General features: G+C 32.6%; 1 protein-coding gene across 1 annotated transcript; it reads left to right on the top strand.

Moving 5' to 3' along the window:
- The first annotated feature begins 817 nt into the window (after positions 1–817).
- On the top strand, positions 818–22,754 carry LOC105320476 (uncharacterized). The gene is made up of 6 exons (XM_066072674.1): positions 818–1,420; positions 2,459–2,594; positions 17,848–20,469; positions 20,840–20,928; positions 21,545–21,641; positions 22,504–22,754. The coding sequence occupies exons 1-6, from the start codon at positions 818–820 to the stop codon at positions 22,752–22,754; spliced, it is 3,798 nt and encodes a 1,265-aa protein (XP_065928746.1).
- The last annotated feature ends 620 nt before the right edge of the window (positions 22,755–23,374 follow it).

The raw sequence follows: 23,374 nt of genomic DNA, 5'->3' as shown, positions 1-23,374 counted from the left end.
CTTTGGCCAAATGTATTCAAGAAATGCGTGATTTCTCTGGATAAAATTCTTGTGTCTTAGCCAAAATCTGATGACATCGCTTTCATATATTTATCTAACAATTTGTAAAATAAAGGGAGCATACAATCCAAGAATAAGTATCATTGTAGCAGGGTACTTCACGGTCTCCTTCAGAAAACTCGTTTGTCATGGTACAGTTCTGAATCGGTCTTTCTGAAAGTGCAAAATTATATACAATGAAATTTATCAATCAAAAAATATAAAACATAAAGATATAACATTTATTTAAAACACGATTGATATCATCATACCTGTTGTAATTACACCCGTAGTAGTGTTTATTTCATCATTAGAGACGGTGGAGGTGGACCTTTCTGTAGGGAAAGTTTCACTAGTTGTTGCCAAATGAATTTCATTGGTTGATGGTTGAGTCGAATGAATATTATAAGGTGAATTATTAATGTTTAACGTTTTAGTTATATTCACGTTTGTGGTTGTGCTGCCACTAGCACTTGACTTCTCAGTTGTCATTATATCCGCGGTTGTGTTTTCATTAAGATCAGACGTTTCAGTTGTGTTTACGTGTGATATTGTGCTCCCATTAGAACTTGATGTTTCAGTTGTCATTACGTATGTGGTTGAGATATCAGTATGACCTGAAGTTTCAATTTTTATCATATCTGAAATTGTCTTTTCAGTTGATTCTATAGTCCCAATTGTGAAAACATCTGTGGTGATGTTATAACTTGACATTTCAGATGATGATAATGTCGTTTTGTCTGCAACTATGGTTTCAGTAAGATTGAGCAATGTCGTCATGGTTGTGGTTTCAGTAGGACTTGATGTTGTCGTTATGTCAGTGGTTGTGATTTCAAGAGGACTTGATGATGTCGTTATGTCAGTGGTTGTGGTTTCAGTAGGACGTGATGTTGTCGTTATGTCAGTGGTTGTTGTTTCAGTAGGACTTGATGTTGTCGCTTTGTCAATGGTTGTGGTTTCAGTAGGACTTGATGATGTCGTTATGTCAGTGGTTGTTGTTTCAGTAGGACTTGATGATGTCGTTATGTCAGTGGTTGTGGTTTCAGTAGGACTTGATGTTATCGTTATGTCAATGGTTGTGGTTTCAGTAGGACTTGATGTTGTCGTTATGTCAGTGGTTGGTGTTTCAGTAGGACTTGATGCTGTCGTTATGTCAGTGGTTGTGGTTTCAGAAGGACTTGATGTTGTCGTTATGTCAGTGGTTGTGGTTTTAGTAGGACCTGATGTTGTCGTTATGTATGTAGTTGTGGTTTCAGTAGGACTTAATGCTGTCGTTATGTCAGTGGTTGTTGTTTCAGTAGGACTTAATGTTGTCGTTATGTTTGTGTTTGTGGTTTCAGTTGGACTTAATGGTGCTGTTGTGTCTTTAGTTGTGGTTTCAGTATGACTTGATGTCGTTATATTTGTCGTTGGTATTTCATTTGCGCTTGTGTCAGATGTCGATGTTACTGCTTCAGACGGCATACTCTGCGTTTTTGTGTCGGAAACTGAACTTTGATCCTGTGTCGATGAAGTGAGTGCCTGGTTACTATCTATTTCTGTGAAAAACATTTAATCAAAAACTCATCATATAATAAACAAATTTTAAAAAAGAGACATGTATTCTTATTATTCAAAATTGTTATTTTATCCAAGATTTTTAAAAAAAGAATAAAAGGCATTTGTTTTTACATTAGGTATTTTCTTGTTTAGATTATTATTTTGTTTAATTGATTTTTTTTCATGAATGAGATTTCATACCCATCACTTCCAATGTGGACTGCTCAAATTGACCTAGCATTGATACCTGAAAAATATCAATATCTTTTCTTATTAAAACAAAGATATGCAATGATGCAATCTAGATAAGTGGGCTAATTATTATAACATTAACTCATACTAATAAATAAATGAAGCCAAAATATATGTTTAACAATAGCACACAGTACAACAAAGGAATGCGCCTTGATAATATCTAACCTCTGAACATTTTCAAATAAGTTCAACATGTTACATTGTATCCATCATAATAGAAAATAAGTACAGTTTTTAATCATACTTTTCTGATTCACATACAATGTACTAGGTTATGGATTAAAGGTTATGAATTATAGGTTGGCATTAAAATAAACAGATTTGAGAAATAACCTTAACTATACCATACTGTACTTCTGTTCAACTTAGCGAAAATAAAAACCAATCAAAGTACCGAAGAACTGACGGCAGTTGATTTTGTCGATGTTTATTTATTTTAAAATCAATGATATGTTATTTTGCATTACAAGTACGGGTAGTTTTTAATCTGTATTTGAATTATGCACATTTTTATAATATGAATTTTTGGACTTTTGCGACACAAGAATGTTGATAAAACCACATAAATCGTGTTAAGTAACATTTAAAGATGAATTAATTCAATAAAACTATGTATCATTGATAGAAATATTTCTGGAAAAATGGATCAATATTGAACTCTAGTCTCGTTCAACCAAACGCTCGGCTGTCGCTGTTAATCTCTGACAAGCAAGAGAGACTCTCTGCTTGTCGGAGATTTACGGAGACAGCCAAGCTTCGAGGTAAACGAGACTATATTGAACTCTGGCGTAAGAATACATACGACTACAAAAAATATCTAAATTGTTTGTACCATTTAAAATCTGACTATTTTTTAAGTATTTATAAATACGTTTCCTTGAAAAACAATGCTTTAGCATACATTATATGGAATTTATAAGTTATTTTTAAGAACTAGGTCTTGTCAGTGGCAATGATTAGTGCTTTGGTCCAAACACTGTTTCACTTTCGGTTTGTCAGAGTAACTGCATAGGAGAGTTGATTAAAATCAACTCCCAAAAAACGTATTATCAATAGCACACCCCGATATTATATGTATTTGTATGTATTGAATCAAAAAGGAAATTTAGAAACACAAATCCTCTACGCATATTTTATAAATTTAATATAAATCACTGACAGTTCAATAAAATATTTTTGTTAAGTCACGTGGGAACCACGATAGCGACATTGCAAACAAAATATAAATGATTTAAAGGGTGGAAAAGTGTCTAGTATATATAATTTTTCTGCGTTTAATCCTGATACAGTTACTCCTTATTCTAATTTCAATTTAGGTCTAGGGTTACCTGCTGTCAGGAAAATGTTTATTCACAGAAAACGCAAACTTGCATTTGATTCCCAATTATTTGTTAAGCAACAAATAAATTTACTGTGATTTACAATATAGTTTAATTCAATATCATGCAATGTAATGCACCTTTCTCTACGAATTCTTAAATCATTTAGACTATATATCTCTAATAAAACCACGGTGCAAAAGCGCTCTCTCTCTCTCTCTCTCTCTCTCTCTCTCTCTTTCTCTCTCTCTCTCTCTTATTCGTTCATGATACATGTATCAATAGAAAATGAAATATCTATAAGGACATAAAACATAATTTATGTACTGTCTTTACGCTGCACTGAGAAGCCTTAAAGTTTACAATAACTATATACTTAAGCTGTTTTCGATTTGACAAAAACTTATGGCGCATCAATTTTATCTACCGCTTTGTAAATATTTAATATTGATAATATTTTTTTAATGTTTTACTTCGTATAATAAACAAAATTGTTGTTAATGTGTTTTTTAATTATTTTTTGTTGTTGCAAAAACACTCTAAAATTTACACTCGAATCAGGTTTGGATAAAATAGGATAGGATAGGATAGAGTTTGACTTCAGTATTTCTATCATGTAAACGTCTTCCTGTATCCTATTCTATCCTTGTCAACTTTCAGGATAGCAGCACTGTACGATGACTTAACATAAATAAAAAAGACTTAAAAAATAAGACAATACATACTAATTGCTCTTAATTGACTCTCTTTCAGTTTCGTTTTTTCGTAAAAGATAGCTGAATATTCTATTACACATTGCCGTTTTCACTAAAGACGTTAAGGAAATTAGTAATAATTAATAGTATATAATGTAATATTAATCTAAATTGAGACAAATCCTGTGTATATACTATTATATTATTATTAAACTCATATCATATTTTAAATTCACGGTATTTATAATATTTATAACTGATACTTTCAGGTAATCGTAGTCTAGATTGTCGTTTTTTTTCTTTTCAAGGAAAATGACATATTAAAAATGTTTAAAAGCTCCATACGTCACAATAAGTTCAGATTTATAACAAAACCCCTTTGTTATGTAATTTTTTAAAAAAGAATAAAGAACGTTACTTTTTCTATTTAGAGTATTTTCGAAGTGCTTTACATATCTCTGACAAAAATAATTAGGTCTTAAATGCAGAAAAAGATGCAATGCATTATTTTATTTTGATTAATACCAAACACCACAAAAGTGCTTGAAATTTATTAAAAATCCACTAAACTAGGTACATTATACAAGTAGTCATAACTGGTCGTATGTCGTTAGTGATCGTACGTGTACATTGTACTACCGTTTTTGCCAGTCGTGGCTCCTGTTGCTGATCGCAGCATTAAAAATCGCATTGAAAGGATTTTCATAAGTTGGATTTTACTTCTAAAATTTGAATATAAGTGTCATTGAGACAATTAATAATATATGCATAAACACTACATAAACACAAAATACTATGGAAGGATAAAGATACGGTAAGGTTTAATTAAAAAAATGAATATAAATAACAAGGCTTAACAACGGAGGGAAGGCAATGCTGTTTGAAACTCTGCTATGAAAAAATACGTGGATGTCAGTCAAATATTTAAAGGTAGCCCAAAAGAAAAAAAATCAGTTATTTCTTTTACATAAACACGTTACATTAGATGAAAAGACACTAGTATTTGAAAACTCTTTTTACTAGACTTCAATTTGGTTAAAAAAAAACACCCTTGTTTTAATTGATTGATGGAACCTTGATACGTCGATTGCTTAATACACTAGATTCTGCTTGTCATAAAAAGCAAATTTTATCCGTATTTTAGTAAAAACATCATGGAGTTTTTAATTTAATGCGTTTCCTTAGACTCACAGTACTCAAAGATAAAATGCCATATAAAGTTGTTTGGAGACAATATTTTTAGTTCATCCTAACCAGTAATTGAATGTAAAAAATAAAAAAAACATAAAACTAAAGCAATGATATTATAAAACGTTATTTAAGGATTAACAAATTACAAAAATTACTTTTATCTCTGATATACAATTCAACAAATTCACGAATTACCTTGGGGTTTTTTTTATAACAAAAATAAAAAGTACATACAAAAACTACCTTAATATACCGCTTGCATAGTCCATTTGAATCATTCGACAAAAGGCTCGGGTAAAAGGTCGCATTCCAAAGACGGCAAAACCTGCCATCACAAACATCAATTCCCATGCAGCTTTCATCAATTCCACATTTAGCACCACACGTTAAAATATAATTCCTTTTATAAGGTATGAGGAATTTGCAATACACATTTTGTTCCTCGTTCATAGATATCATTTTCATAAAAGCATATTTATTTTCTTCGATATTACCAACACATTTGTGGAGGCAAAGTGTCACCATTAACAGTAAATGGAACATCGAGGAATTTGAAATAAAACTTTGGATTATAACGTTAACCTCCCCTATAAATAGTTTTAGGGGGGAGGATATTTGTCAGCACCAAACACTTTTGGAAGAATTTTTTAAAACTTATCTTATTAAAGATTTATCATTTCATACAGCAAGCTAATATTATTTTTCAGCACTGGAAGAAAAAGACACAATAGACATTAAAAGACTGAGTTTGAAAATCAATTGAAAATTGTTTGAGTCACTTTGATTTTTTATATTTACCTACTTTGAATTTGTATGAAGTATATGTATGTATTTGTTCATTTAACATTGTAACGAGTACAAACAAATACATTTTTTCGATTTTGTTTAATTTAATCATACGTTCTTTTTAATCAAGGAATCAATCAAGACCAAGAATTGAACCCTGAGCATATAGCGCCAGAATTCCTATCCTCTTCTTTTGTGGTTACTTCGATCAAGACTTTATTATTTATAAAGTGCACTAATCACTTCAGATGAGATATATTTATTAGCATTGTATAATAATTGTATTTAAGCTCGAAAACAGTTTTCACTATTCTATAGCTAGAAATGATTCATTAAATACATTTTTATTTCATGATTGTAAGAATATACATTGCTGTTATTCATTAATATTTGCACAGAATAGGATAGAATGTGACGGATACAGGATGCTGGATATTTTTTTTAAAAAGCCACTATGATATCTAAAAATAAATACTGCCAAAGAAGTGCACTACGATAAGTTAAATTGGACATACGTATTATTAAAGTGATGAATTATAAAAGCGATTTGAAAAGAAGTTTGACTTTCAACAAATATTTTTTTGTATCATTTATATGTGCAAACAAATTTTTGGTCTTATATCCCATTTTTTTATTTTAATTATTTTTCAAATCTTGTTTGCAATACTGTGGTTAGCACAGGTGTTTTTTAATGTTCTGAAGCTAGAATATGATCGATAAATGTGCATATTAGACTTTTTTTCATTATTCAACGTTAGTTTATATGGTAAAGAGTTTGAAAGACAAATTAGTGGAAATCAACATTTAATCGCGTGCGATAAATATTTGCGATAATACCGAGTGCTTCATAGTCGCAATATTTACGCAAATTTGACTTTGTCATATAAATGTAAGATGAAAACGAATGTAGATGATGAGTGGTTGTTAAAATAGTCGTCAAGAACCAGTTTATTTCTGGTAAATCGCAAAATAATGTCGCGATAATAATAAAGTTGGTTGAATTATTTTCTTGATTGCTTTAGTATACCAACTTAGAAACCAATATTGGTGAATAGGAAACATCCAACGATTAATTCAACCATTAGCTTCGAATTCTTTGAAACATTTAAACTTAAAGTTACTTTATATTCCTAATATGTTATCGGGTTGGTTTGATCTTTTTTATATTGACTCCAATCTTTCTTCATTATATTGACTCCTGTATGATTTAGTTAAGTTTATTGATATTGTTTTTAGTAATCGTTTATATTTCAAAGCGTGGCAAAAAAATTAAACATCCAAAATGTATCGATATATTTTAGAGACAAAGAGCCGTGAATATCAAACAAAAATAAGTGTTTGTTTAAAAATAGCAAAGCACAAACTTTCGGAAAAACACTTGCTACACAGCTTAAATATTTAAACGAGTTATCGAACTTTCTTATGTTTGTCGAAATACAGATTCAATGTTCTTGCATGTTGCTCCTTTCCATGATCAATGGTGAAGTAAAAAAAAAAGGAAAATTAGAATGCATGGAAACAAACAAAATTTTTTGGAGCACATTACTATGAATCTGTGCTTGATGATTCCAATATGGAATTTTTTTAATACGATACATCTTTAAAGATTACCTACATAGTAGTTTCTGTCCTTAGAAGGTCAGCTTCTGGAAAGCTGCCGTGTGTTTGCAGCTACAGTGAAGCGAGCTGTTTCTAACATATAAATATAGGAATGTATCAGTACAAGTGTCTATTTTATTAGCTTTATTTGGAAGCAGATTAAGATTCACATTCAGATCTGTACACAGCAGGTTATCCTAGTCCATGAATTTAGATCCCAACGAACGTATGTTCAAGCATTTGTTAAATTTTTATTGAATTTTTACCTAACTTGTTACCAACAAAATTACGCCAACTCGAATCAGGAATATTTTGCTTACTCAGCAAATCCAACACTAACCCCCTTGAATAAAATGATTCCAAAGTTGTTGCTATACAAAATAGTTTAGCCGTGTTTCTTTGCTGATTCCTTGGTGTTTGTGAAAATCTGTTTCTCACTTTCGTGTCATCATTTGAATTTCTTGAAAGTGATGTAAAAAAAAAAACCCACACCCAGCATACAAATCAAACCAGTCTATTCCGGTCTGGTCTAGTAAACATGCATTAATATCATATGAAACTCCATTTAGGTTATTCAATGTGGCAAAAGCATCCTTAGCGTACCACAAGCCGAACCGTTGATCAATTGTACACAACTCTCCATTGTGTCCCTAGATATCTTCATCCGAAATACATAAACAAAATGTGTCTTTCCGAGCCATGTTGTATTTTTTTAAATATTGCACTTTTGGTAAAATGTGTTTATCAAATACAATTGCATTAACTAAAGGTAATTGATGTTTAAAGAGATAGGGGTGAAACGATGTCATTTTCTTTAAAGTTATGTTAGTATAACTCTGTATTTAAATACATGATCATAAATAACTTGTTATGGGAATCAACTATCAAACTTTTTAAAATGTTACGAAATCAGAATGCATGGATGTATGATACTTTTTTAAGAAAATAAAATACATTTAAAAAATTTGTGACAGTCGAGCATATTTGAAGTACTATTAACGTCGCACTTTTTCAGTTGTGTTAATTTTGACTACATGGTATATTGACAAAATTAAGGTAGCCTGTTTTGTGTCCATCGCGATCAGTTATTAACACGTAAAAGGAAAACATGGTCACATTGTACATGTATGTCAAAGAGAGATAACTTGACTTTGTATTCGATATATTCAACAGTAAGATTTAAATGTCGTGATTTACAGGGACTATTTAAAAAGAATGAGTCAATTTTTATTGGAAATTAAATATCAATTTTTTATTGGTAATTATTTAAGCAGTTTTTTCCTGACAAATCTACAGTGGTATAGTATTTCTCAGAGAATGAGATTAGCTTCAATTAAAAATTTATACGCCAAATTTGAACAACAAGTTTTACCCCTTTTACCGTGGAGAATTGTTTGAACAAGTTCATTTGTTCCTTTTGATATCAACAAAAGTTTAAAGCTTCATTGATCCTATTAAAGGTCATGCCACTCAAATTTTCATTATTAACTTCCTCATTCTAATGAAAGAAACAATAACTTTTGTACTGTGCTTTCATCAATATTCGTTGAACACCAATTTTCGTGGATTTCGTTGTTAAGTTGATCCACGAAATTAAATGTTCATCGAATTACAGTTTCTATTAAGACTTTGTATTCATTTGATCAGTGGCCACAAATTTACGTATCCTTGAAACTGTGATGTTTACTTTATCCACGAAAATTGATACCCTTGAATATTAATGAAATCACAGTAAAAAAAAGTTGAAAGCCTTCTGACAAAGTATCTATATGTAAAGACCAATGACACATGCTGATCTAAAAAAAACTCGGATTGAAGTGAATACAATTAATATTTAATTATCCATTCATTATCAAAATTTGCTTTGGACTTTGATTTTACAAAGCAAAACAGTGAATAAGTCTTGTCAACAAGTTCAAGTTTATATTATTTAAGCTTGATTTTAAAATGATTAAAAATAACTAGATATGTTGCAGAAGTTTTTTTAAACTTCAGGGTAGATTGAAACTCAGTTTTGGACATTCGTAAGGCTGTTTTTATATGAGCTGGGGAAAAAGAGGGGGGGGGGGTAAAGAAACACATCAAGCCAATAAAAGGATTTCAGAAAATACCCATCTAACAGGAACTAGAAGCCCTAAGATTTCCTGCGGTACACATTGTTCACCATTAGAGATCGTTGCATTAGCATGGAGTGACGATGAAAAACTTCGAACTTTAATATGAATATAGTCTCGGAAATATAAAACAAAAAAGTGTAACGGAAACAAAATAAACCTCGTCTGAGTTTTATTCCCCGAAACAAAGATATTGTAATTGATATATGAGGTTTCTTTATGGTGTTGTTGGGTAAATATGATGAATTTGTATTATTAAAACCCTTTTTGAGGTCTTGTGAAAGTTGTTAGAGATAATTTAAAAAAAGAAATTGCAAAATCATGAAACATCATAATCGTTTGCAATAGTTTTAAATAACCTTTAAGTGCAATAGCATTATTTAAAGATTTGAAATCTCATGGGAATTTTTAAAAACCCCACACTTTTAAGATGATATCTAAAAGTTATAGATTTTGTGTACTTGACAGAATATTCCAACAAAGAGCTGTTGATGTTCCTCTTAAAAAAATCTTTACCTGTTTTAAAAGGCATGGATTCACATACAAATGAAAGTTAAAGACTTACACTTATTTCCAATCTGTCTCTCTCCCAATAGTGCTCTAAATGTACATGATATCCCTGTCAGAGACATCTGCACTATAACAGAGTGTCACCTCTTTTGTTGTTCATGAAAATTCCAATATCATGACATTTGAAATCAGAACAGCCGTCCAATGATTGAACATTTCTTTTACAATTCAAGTGGAATGGCTTTTCATAGAAAAAAATATTCACAGAAACAGACATTTGGATTATTCACTGGGTTTTTTCTGCTTTTTGTTTCAACTTTAGCTTCACCTCAACATTTAGGTATATCGACGACGTATTTTCAGTTAACAAATGTTACTTCCATATTAACATTGGCTCGATATATTCCAGTGTATTTGAAACAAAAGGTACCTCAGAGCCTGCTTCATTTATTTCATGGTTTGATATTCAACAGAAAAGGAACAATGATAGTAAACTACATGTAACAACAAAACTTTATGATAAACGTGATGACTTCAATTTTCGAAGAGCAACTTTCTTTATTTATGTAGCAATATATCTTCACCACCTACATATTGAAATTTGTGTCTCAGCTCATTATGCAAGGGCATGCTCTTCGTATGAGCAGTTTCTAAGGCGAGGCAAGCTACTGACAAACACGTGAATAAAACAGGACTATAAACAGTCTCGATTGAAATTATCTTTTCGTAAGTTCTATGGTCTATACAACGACAGCAGGGGATGTTCACTCCTCCATTGCACCTGAACACCCGATCCGATCTCTAATTCTTTTAGAGGTTCGTGTTTGCTCTGCTCCTGTATTTTTCTTTTCGACGTTTGATTTCAAACACTGTTCGTTATCACCCCTTTTACCATTGTACATGCTTATTTATGTAATATACAATAATAATAAGATAAATTTAGGGGTTTCTCCTAAATAAGTCATTTAATCTATTAAGAAAGGGAAAATGGCAGTTTATATGTTTAACTAGTATCAACAGAAATACTGTAAGATCAATTACTAAACGCATATTGACTTTAAAGAAATTTGGTTTATTTATAATTTGTTCAATTTTATTTTTGATGTGTTCATGATTGAATGACATATTTTTTTAACATCGTTTAAATAATCTTTCCTACGTCGCAATAATTATAACACCTATGTAAATCAAAGTACTGAGAGTACTGAAAGACAGGGTCTTGAACGTTTGAATTTGTAATTGTCCACGTTTTCCTTGAATAGACTTCAAAAAATGAGTTTGAATAAGATGTATCAATAAATGTTAAAATTCGACATTTTGCAATTACCTCATAAATTGTCTAAAATCTTTACTAAATCCTGGCTGGGACTCTCCTTCATAATTGTATTAATTGACACAACGTTATTTTATGTTAAAATTAGACCCCAATGAAAAAAAAAACTGCAACTAAGGGGGGCAATCAAAACAACTTAATCTAGGTAGATAATTTAAATTATTAGATTTGTTTAATTTTGTGGTCAAAGAGAAAATCCACAAGTCGGTATCCGTTATACAAAGTTTATGAAAACACCCCAACTGCTGAATTACCGAACAAAGTTAACATTTGTATACCGATAACAAACACAGGCACCAGACGTTAGAAATACTTATTTTCACTATAAGATAATTCAAAGTACTATAACAAATATGATTCCGTTCGTTTGAGGGACGAATTGGACAGAAGTCAATTTCTATTTTGTGAAATAATGAATTAATCATCCGGAAATATAAGGTTTTCATTCGAATACCTGTTTGTGTCACCTGGTTCTTGAGAACCCGTTTGTAAGACAGGGCTATATAAAGAATTGCTTAGGTATTTAAAAATACCAGTTTAGGACGACACGTACAGCGGAAAGTTTAAATTTTAAGAATTGTTTTATTAAATTATTATTTTTAATAAACTTTTAATAGTATTTACCAATAAATCGTGTGATCCAACTTTATGTCATAATTATGTATTTGTACATTTAATATTAAATAGCCGCAGTGTGACGTTGCTAATTCCACACAGCGTGTTGCTATTAACTAGTATTATAGTATTCAGTATCATTTGGAAAGTAATGAATGGATTTAAGGGGGAATTACACACCTGGTAAAAGTCACTCAAATTAATAGGAAATGTTTTGATATTGAAAGATATAATGATAAATAAACTGTACAAATGTCAAATAAGCGAAAAGTTTGCAGTTTTGGGAATAAAAAATGAATATCTAAAATAATCAGTCCAGGAAGTAACAACAAAAGCCCCAGCAGTATTCGAACTCGGGTGAACGGATCACAAGTCCGACACTTTATCCACTCGGCTATAGAGAAAGTTATATACTGCAGTCCATAGAATCCTTTTAATAAAACGAGATTTCGTTTCGATCAGCGGTCAACCATTTGTGATGATGTGTCATTCTACCTTAAAGAAGAATCACAAGGTTTGTCACGGTCGCCATTTTGATTTTTTAGACCGGCTTATCTGACACGATTACCGGCAGCGATTCATATAAAATCAATAGGTAAAAGTAAATCCGTTCGCCACTAACTATTTTTTGCGTGAACTCCCGTCAGTACCTTGATTATAGATACATTTCCTGAAATGCCTGAAAACTTTCTGCAATCTTTTCTTACGCGTAGACTCAATTCATGTGTTCTACGCGTGACTTTCGGTTTGAGACTACGGCTGACAGTAAACCAATAAACGGGGTCATGTGACCCCGTCTAAAGAGCATATTAATCCGCCTGAATTTGTGTTTGAATTTTGTTTAATTTAAAGTCACCTTAAAATTAAAACTTCTGGATTTTTTTTATATATAAATAGCAGAAAATTAAACTATATAAGAAATTCTGTATAAATTCTTCGCATTGCGGTTGATAGTGTGTAAATTGCTCCAACTAAGATATATACTTATATGAAATTGGTAGTTATGGAGTTGAAATCGATCCTTAACTTAAAAGAGGTCCGGTGCAACTTATCTGAAAACAATGCAAAAGAATCCTTTTTGCATCGTATTGGTTAGCTGAATGTTTAAGCAATCGACCACTGATGGTTTTATTAAAATACTCGTGATTTTTTTAAATTATACGTCCCAATTTAAAGAGAACTTGGACCGCACTTTCTCTATCAAATAGCTTTTTTGTATACATAATGAAGTCTAGATTGAGATATATACAAAAGAAATTTTTGACGCCATCTAAAAGAATTTATTATATCATTGATTGGATTATGCTAAAATATTCGCTAATCGAAAGATATATTAGATAAAACCATACAAATCTAACAAATTCAAACAAATAGTTTTCATAATTTCATTTGTAAACGAATATCTACCCATTTACAAATATAAAGTAGGACATTAATATTCTAAAGGTTTTAAAACTGGCCAAGGTATTCCAAGAAAATTTATTTAGCCATTCTTTAAAATGAAATACTTTTAATCGACTTTTCACGTAATACACTTATGGGCTGTTCTTTCTCATCAGAAAATCTTCAAAGTAAACATTCGCTCTGGAGCAAGGATTTAAAATAACGTTAATCGTCTTTGTTTCTTTGTCTAAACACTGCTGGGGAAAAAGACTGCCAGTCGTGAGGAAGGATTTTAAATTAAAAACATCGATCCATCCCAAATTTTTCAAATGTTTATAATAGATAAAAAGCTTTAACTTTTTCTTTTCGTTAAAACGGTTCATAGATAATGTAAACCATTATACCTTTAAGGATATAAAATAGTTCAAACCTTTCAAATTTACCATCGGATGAGTTTGTTTTCAGAATGCTATTTTTCATCAAACATTTATCACTCATCCATTTTCTGGTATTGGTATGGTCTTGTTTTCTTCAATGTTTTGGTTCTATTGAGGAAGATAAATTTATTTTTTGGAAAACGATATCGAAGAATGAGGAAAGAAACGTATATCAACAAGTTTCTGTTCCGTTTAAAAGAAATCCTATTTTGACGTGTAGTTCAAAATGTGGAAGGAGCGAGGACTGCGTTGGAATTGATATATGCAAAGGAAGACTTTGTCGTCTATGGAATGGAACTTTCTACCAAGGCATTTCAATGAATCATTCACAAGAACTCTGTCAACGGTATATCAAGGTAATAAATGCATTACTTAAGAAGGTTTGGTGTTTGTTACCATTGTAAGGTTTAATTACCTTCTTAAGACAAGATTCTGTTAATTCTGTTTTTCTATTTTTATTATTTACAATGCTTTAAGAATACATTTATATTGATCAAATGCAATTTCAGAGTCATTCGTTAAATGATAAGCAAGATACAGGGCTTACAATTTTTTGTCATATAAACATTTTTTTATTTAGGTTCAATATACCAGTAAAAATCCTTTTTCATGCAGGTTTGTCTATCTTTTTTTTCATTTTAAGCATAAATAAACATCCCCTAACATTTAACACATTCATTTTAGGTAAAAAACTGGAATTTCCACTTTAACATTCAAAATGTAAAAAAAAGTTTTGTTTACAGAACAAAGAATTGTAACTCGCTTATGACTCAACAAATGACACTCAAATTTTTGTTGCCTTTTAAAAATGCCTTACTTGAGCCTAAGTCACTACTGGTCGCATGAGCTTCTACGGGTGGTCTACGGGCGGATTTTAATGAAAATCTTACGATACACGCACGTACATCTTACGATTTTGGAAGAACGTACGCTTCCCGTCAGCACGCGCGGTGGCTGTTGGACATGCACAACAATCATCGCGGTTTCCTTGCGAGAACTCAAAACGTACGCTGCACTTGTGCTTCACTCAAGAAACCCATAAGATAACCGTACGATTTAAATTGCACGAATAACGTAAGGAGATTTCGCTTGTCTCTTGCGTAATACGTACGTTGACTGCAAGTTGCTTGTGTTCACCATCAACATATAAATTAAACGTACTGTAAACATACGTCACACATATGTCATGCGTACACCAATTCCTCTTGATACGTACGCATTGCCCATAAATAGTATTTTTTATGAAAAAGGATTATGAAAAAAATCCACATAAGGATAAGAGAATCAACAGTTTTACCATTCATCAAAATCAAATCAAAGTTTCTAGTTTTCTACTCCTTTCTAATAACCGAATTAAACAAACAAATGCGTTCTTTTTAATTAAAAGATGGAAAGCAAAGAAGAACAACAGGATAGGAAGGAACTTGATATTGAAGTACATATAGATATTCGAAGTAATAGAAGTACAGAAAATGCATAAGATTTCCAAATTACTTCGACCTGCAAGCGTGCTAAGATAGAATCATATGCATTTTCAGAGTAAGGAGAGGAAAAATGATATTTACGCGCAGAATGATATTTTTTACTTATTAAAAACCAACTACACAAAAACTTTAACACATCCTATTGGTGGAAGTTGCAGCAATAACAGAACAATAGTCTTTTTTTCTACGAGTTCTTTTGACGTTTCAATACTTACTTGCTTTCAACAGATAAATATTTCAGTACATGTCTAGAGAAGAAATGTTATTTATTTAACGTGAAAACTAACAATTGTCCGTGCAGCTGTCGTGGGGCACAGAAAGACGTCGGTACGTTTGACTTGCAGGTGACGTATACGACGCGAATATTATTACTGTCGCTGGCATTGCGAACGTACGAATGGTGCACGACAATCGTAAGACGGAAGAACAATTCCTACGGGCAACACACGTTCCGAGTGGCGACCCGTCTTTAAAGATAGTTGTACGTGACACCTACGACTGGCACATCAAACGTCCGTTTGTCTTACGTTGCATTCGCAATCACTTCAATATGATTTTTAACGCTACGATCAACCACGGGAGCCGCGACTGGCAAACCCGAAGCACACGCACAATCAGCAAACACGTGCAGCCAGTTTTAACTGTGGCGTTAAGCATTGTAAACATTAAAATCGAAAAAAAAATTATTTGGCAAAAATCGTGACAAAGCCACTTTAAGTACTTTATGTTGTACATGTATATTAACGTTTTCATATTTCCCATCCCGTTTATATTTAATTTTTAATGAATCAATTTTATCCTGATACATACAATGTTGGAATTATTTGATTAAAAGTTCAAATTATTATTTTTATTGCGTGTTTCTTTTTATTTCCTGCTAGCTCGTTAGGATTTTATTACATTTAAAGTTATAATTGCAAATTCTAAAAAAAATAAATTATTTGAACCGCCTATAATTTCCTTTTGTGTGGGTTGCAGAGTATCTACAGAGTATGATGCCCTCTATTCTTAAGGAAACTTTACTTAATTCATAGCTCTAAAGAAACAGCCAGACTAAAATCTACACACCTCATTTATCAATTGTTCGAAACCAGAAGCTACCTTAAAAATTCTGGGACTGCACGAAATAATCATGATGATGTCAGACTCAAATTTCCGTAGGAGGCGATTTAGTTGTTCTTTTATCTAACGTACTGATGTACATGAACAGTAATTTTGTTAAACTAACTTACTTTTTACAATTGATTTATTAACTTGTTGAAAGAAAAATGTAAATATAGAAGCAATAAAATGCTTTCTTTGATGATTCATGCGGGTTATGAATGTAGCGATCATTGCAGCAGAAATACATAATTCGCTTTGGTAATTATGTTTTTTTAAATAATCACCAAAGAAAATAATTTATTGCTTGAATGTACTAAATGAAATTGTTAACTATTCACTAACAGCTGAGTGACGTTACAATTCTCAAGCCAAGCATATTGACCGTTAACAGCTGATATAGCAAGCAACCTCTCCAAAGGCATTTTTTTTTTACACCAAATTGTGTCTTTGTATCAATTAAAAATATCTGATGATTATAAGTACCCAGACTTCTACATTTACTTTTATAAGTATGTGATTTTTACAAATAAATCTTATTAAGAATTTTTATTTCTGTAATATTGAGTAAATGTTATTCATTTTACGCATGAATTCCCCAAAAAATGTTTTTGCTTTGCTTTAAATTTAAATCCTGACATATTATGCACTTGAGAATTTTTCTATTTGCATTTAAAAAGCTTGTTTATTTTTATTCACAAATGAGTTAAAAAAATTTGCGAACATACTTTTCATTTCCAAAAGTTCCAGGTTTTTCCCTTTAATCTCAACATGAACGATCGACTTATCAAGTCCTTTACAAACATTTCTTAGTTTTTTTCTAGCTTGAATAAAAAAGAACGTAATTAGAAATACAGATGTTGGAGTTTTTATTATTTGAAAAAAAAAATTAATGTTTTATTACTTTGGCTAAGTATAATATTTGATTTTAAAAAATAGGTCTATTTACTTGTACGCTTTTTGAATAACATTTCACATTAATATTTCTTTCAGGTATCAATGCTAAGTGAAGTTCAGAAATTTACTCTGAATGTAGTGGGTACGTATATTTCGGAAAAAAAATCAATAGGCTAATCATAAGACTACCATATAATATCAAAGAAGATAAGGAAAGTGACAAAATAATGTGTGTAAATAAAAGGCGTTTTGAATTTAGATTTATTGTATGTACGATAAATTTTGCGAAGATCTAATCTTCGCTTTTTTGCAGTTCTTATTCTTATAAATCAAAGTACATGTATTGAATACGCAGAAACTTTATTCTGTATCATTTATTATACGAAGCTTTTTAAATCGCAAAAAAATGACTGACGCATTACTGATAAAAATGCTTCACATATTCCCCATTATCGAAAATTTTGTGAAACGCAAAAAACCCGGATATTTGGTATTCTTGTATACCTTTTGTTTTATTTTTGATACAGTTTTCTATTTATGTTGTTAACAGATACAAGTAGCAACCAACCATCCACTACTCCCACGAATGATCAGAGTTCAATATCCGACAGAACAATGCATACAATGTCGTCTGAAACAACATTATTGTCAACTGAATTGACAAACAAAGCTTCAACAACTGAGACGTTAAGTCCTACTGACAGCATTACCACAGTTGTTATGACAACTGAAACGTCAGCTCCTACTGATAGCACAACCACAGACGTAATGACATTTGAAAACTCAGTGTCGACTAGTACCTACAGCACCAGTATAGAAGATATAACGACTGAAACTTTGATTCCAACTGATGACACAACAACAAATGTAATGACAACTGAAACGTCAAGTCACACTGACAGCATAACCACAGATGCAAAGACAACTGAAACGTCAAGCTCCACTATTGGCACAACCACAGATGCAATGACAACTAAATCGTCAAGTCTTGATGACATCACAACCACAGACGCAATGACAACCAAAACGTCAAGTCCTACTGAGAGAACAACCACAGACACAATTAATACTGAAACGACATGTCCTACTGACAGCACAACCGCAGATGCAATGACAACTAAAACGTCTAATCCTACTGACAGCACAACCACAGACGCACCGACAACTGAAACGCCAGGTCACACTGATATCACAACCACAGAAGCACCTGCAACTGGAACGTCAAGCCCTACTGACAGCACAACCACGTATGGAATGACAACTGAAGCGTCAAGTAGTACTGACAGCACATCCACAGATGCAATAACAACTAAAACGTCAAGTCTCAGTACATCCACAGATAAAATGACAACTGAAACGTCAAGTCCCACAGACAGCATAACCGCAGATGCACCGACAACTAAAACGTCAATTCCCAGTAAAAGTACATCCACAGACGCACCGACAACTGAAACATCAAGTCCTACTGACAGCACAACCACAGATGCACCGACAACTGAAATGTCAAGTCCTACTGACAACACAACAACAGATGCAATGACAACTGAAACGTCAATCCCTACTGACAGCACAACCACAGACGCACCGACAACTGAAACGTCACGTCCTACGGACAGCACAACCACAGACACACCGACAACTGAAATGTCAAGTCCTACTGACAACACAACAACAGATGCAATGACAACTGAAACGTCAATCCCTACTGACAGCACAACCACAGACGCACCGACAACTGAAACGTCAATCCCTACTGACAGCACAACCACAGACGCACCGACAACTGAAATGTCAAGTCCTACTGACAACACAACCACAGATGCAATGACAACTGAAACGTCAAGTCCCACTGACAGTACAACCACAGACGCACCAACAATTGAAACGTCAAGCCCTACTGGCAGCACAACCACAGACGCACTGACAACTGAAACGTCAACTCTTACTGACATCACAACAACAGATGCAATGGCAACTGAAACGTCAAGCCCTTCTGACATCACAACAACAGATGCAATGTCAACTGAAACGTCAACTCCTACCGACATCACAACCACAGACGCACCGATAACTGAAACGTCAAGTACTACTGACAGCACATCCACAGACGCAACGACAACTGAAACGTCAAGCCCTACTGACAGCACAACCACAGACGCAACGACAACCGAAACGTCAAGCCCTACTGACAGCACAACCACAGACGCACCAACAACTGAAACGTCAACTCTTACTGACAGCACAACAACAGATGCAATGATAACTGAAACGTCAAGTCCTACTGACAGCACAACCACAGATGCAATGACAACTGAAACGTCAAGCCCTCCTGACAGCACAACAACATATGGAATGTCAACTGAAACGTCAACTCATACCGACATCACAACCACAGACGCACCGACAACTGAAATGTCAAGTCCTACTGACAGCACAACAACAGATGCTTTGACAACTAAAACGTCAAGCCCTACTGACAGCACAACCACAGACGCACCGATAACTAAAACGTCAAGCACTCCTGACAGCACAAAAACAGATGCAATGACAACTGAAACGTCAACTCCTACTGACATCACAACAACAGATGCAATGACAACTGAAACGTCAAGCCCTACTGACAGCACAACAACAGATTCAATGTCAACTGAAACGTTAACTCCTACCAACATCACAACCACAGACGCACCGATAACTGAAATGTCAAGTCCTACTGACAGCACAACAACAGATGCAATGACAACTGAAACGTCAACTCCTACTGACAGCACAACCACAGATGCAATGACAACTGAAACGTCAACTCCTACTGACAGCACAACCACAGATGCAATGACAACTGAAACGTCAAGCCCTACTGAAAGCACAACAACAGATGCAATGTCAACTGAATCGTCAACTCCTACCGACATCACAACCACAGACGCACCGATAACTGAAACATCAAGTCCTACTGACAGCACAACAACTAATGCAATGACAACTGAAACGTCAAGCCCTACTGACAGCACAACCACAGACGCACCGACAACTGAAACGTCAAGTCTTACTGACAGCACAACAACAGATGCTATGACAACTGAAACGTCAAGCCCTACTGACAGCACAACCACAGACGCACCGACAACTGAAGCGTCAGGTCTTACTGACAGCACAAATGAGATGACAACAGGTACTATTTTTTAAAACATTTTTTTTTCAAAATAATATTTAAAAAGATGTTTCACAAGTGAATCAATTTTATTATTCAAGATATGTAACCAAATTTAAGGAGGCTCTGTGGTCAAGAAATTAGCAAACAGATCTTCCTATGATGTTTAAAAATGGTTTTGTTATCGGTACCATATTAATAAAAGAGAAAAATTCCATGTATTTTTGCCTTACAATTTAAAAATACATTTAATCTTTATGCAAAGCCTTTCCTCCTAAGAAGATCAGGAAAAGTTGTAAAATAGTCATGAACATCCAGCTCTTTAAAACAATAAAAATGTTTATGTAAGATTATATTTGAAAATTGCAATTTGAAAATGTTACACTTTCAGAAAGTTCCGAACAGCGTTGTGTGATGACATACGAATTTTCTGGAGGAAACCACGAAGTTCCCTGTTTTAATGACACTTACTCCTGGATTGTATGTTCATCTTTTTTAACATAATGCATGTATGAAATGTATATGAATAATAAGTATTCTTTCATTTTATTTAAAATCTTCGTTTCGTAATCTGTGGAATCATTATACCAATTGTATATGCATATGGCTACATGCTGTTCTTACCTTGAGCTTAACGGTATCTCCGACCTGATAATGCTGTTAACTCTGTCGACAAATCAAAAATCAAAGCTACATTTTTGACAATTACTTTAAGCCCGATAGAAATCCCAAAGATTGATACGTTAATCAATTTTTTTTCGTCTTTTGAACAAAAATATATCAAATCGAATTTGTGTTCTTTACGGCCTTTACGATGTTACATCAGATTACACTTATTTATTACATTATACGTATGATATTACATTATTTAATACCTAAAATATAATTATGACATCCTGAAGCAGTGTGTATAGAATTCTACATTAGGAAAACATTACGTAATAAATGGGTAAAATTTCAGAAAAAACAAAAGTTAATCGATCATTTGTATACTTTTCTCATTGATGGAAATCAATATACTTTATCTTTATTCGCATCCAACATGTCGCTGTCGCTGTCGCTGCTTGGTCAATTTTCCTCATGTTCTACTTTGCAGGTCATACAGAGACGATACGACGGAAGTGTTGATTTCTACCGGAACTGGGCTGAATATAAAGTTGGCTTCGGTGACCTAGATTCTGAATTCTGGTTAGGTATGTTGCAGTCAGGTATCACAATGTATTTGAAATGAACGTTGTCAATATTTTTTTAAAACCATATGAACGTCATTATTTTAATAATTATAGAATTTATCTCATTTATTCCTAATCTCGACAAATAATCTGTTTAAAATCCGAACTTAGTAAAACTCAATTTATACATGATTTGTCTGGTTGGCATTTTTAGAGTAATAACTTGATATATTTAATATTTCATTTGTCTGCAATAAAACTCAACAAAACATGATTCTAGGAAACAACTATATACATGAGCTGACTAGTATCTTTGGATACACTCATTTAAGGATTGAAATAAAGGCGTTTGATGGCCAAGAGGGATACGCTGAATACTCATTCTTAGTAGACGACGAAGCTCTTTTGTATAAAATACACAATACATGGATATCGGGGGACATTGGTGGTGAGGGTTTTTATCAATTATTTTACGACTTTATTTAAAGTAATATGAAAATACTATATCATTGCTTATTATGTTTAATATTATATATATTTTAAATATCATTCTAAAGAATGTGTTTTTGATGGTTTCATATGTAAAACCTGCTTTTGTACAATTATAGCAGTTACATGTATTACATGTAGATGCCTGCAGCAATGCTAAGATTATCCTTTCAGATTTTTTGAAAATAAAAATCAAAGTAGTTGCATTGCATTTATTTTTACTATGAACAGTTATAAAGTGACTTAAAGTCTACTTTATAAATTCAGTTAATAAAAAAAATAGTAATTTATTATTATTTTTTTAACTTAACAAAATTTCTTTTCGTCCTATCAATTACATCATCGATTCTTAAATTATTCGTTTTGTTATAACATTTATGGTGTCGTATTACAGATACATTATGGATAACAGATGGCGCCTCATTTTGCACTATGGATCAGGATAATGATGGAAGCAAGACCAAAGTGTGCACAGATGTATATCAAGGAGGATGGTGGTATTCATGGGCTGTTTGGTGCACAGAAGGGAATCTAAATGGGAAATACAACCATGTTTATGAATCAGATAAGACCGGGATCTTTTGGTTTCAATTTGACAATCATCACACTCTTAAAGAAGTGCGAATGATGATACGAAAACCATAGTCATATTTGGACTATACGTATGAATCAGCTTTCAAACGGTCAATTATGTTTTACGAAGGATCAAAAGGAATATTTTATGATTACAAAATCTGTAGATTTTAGATTTATTCTATTTTGATGAAATAAATTCTGAAAAGATTCACGAAAATCATGTATATGTACGACTATGTTTATAGGTGGTTTGTCATTTGATATACGATGGTTGTACCAAAATAGCGTAGACAACTGGCGTTATTCAGTTAATCGAAGACAAAGGAAGATGAAATTTGTGCCACAAAGGGTTCAAGAAATTTGCATTCAAATAATGTCTAAAAATCAAATAGTGTTTGAGATTAAATTAGTGAAATGAAAGCATGTTAGATCAGAAATTCGACATACGGCGCAATGTGAAAAACATAAAGTTAAAATCAACATAATGAAATAAAGATTGCGAGAAAAAGTACTTTTCGAATAAAAAAAATTCAAAAAGAACATACATTGATATTTGATAATAATTCTATTATTTACTCAAAAAATGTTTGGGCTATAACAAAACCTTCAAATATCTTTTAGCGCGTTTTATGTCATGTTCAAAAGTTAACTCATAATAAAATGACAATGTCAGCGTTTAAGGCGGTGCA

This window comes from Magallana gigas, chromosome 10, assembly GCF_963853765.1.
Source record: "Magallana gigas chromosome 10, xbMagGiga1.1, whole genome shotgun sequence".
NCBI lineage: Eukaryota > Metazoa > Mollusca > Bivalvia > Ostreida > Ostreidae > Magallana > Magallana gigas.
Note: the sequence above shows the minus strand (reverse complement) of the source record. Positions and strands in the feature narration are given on the sequence as shown.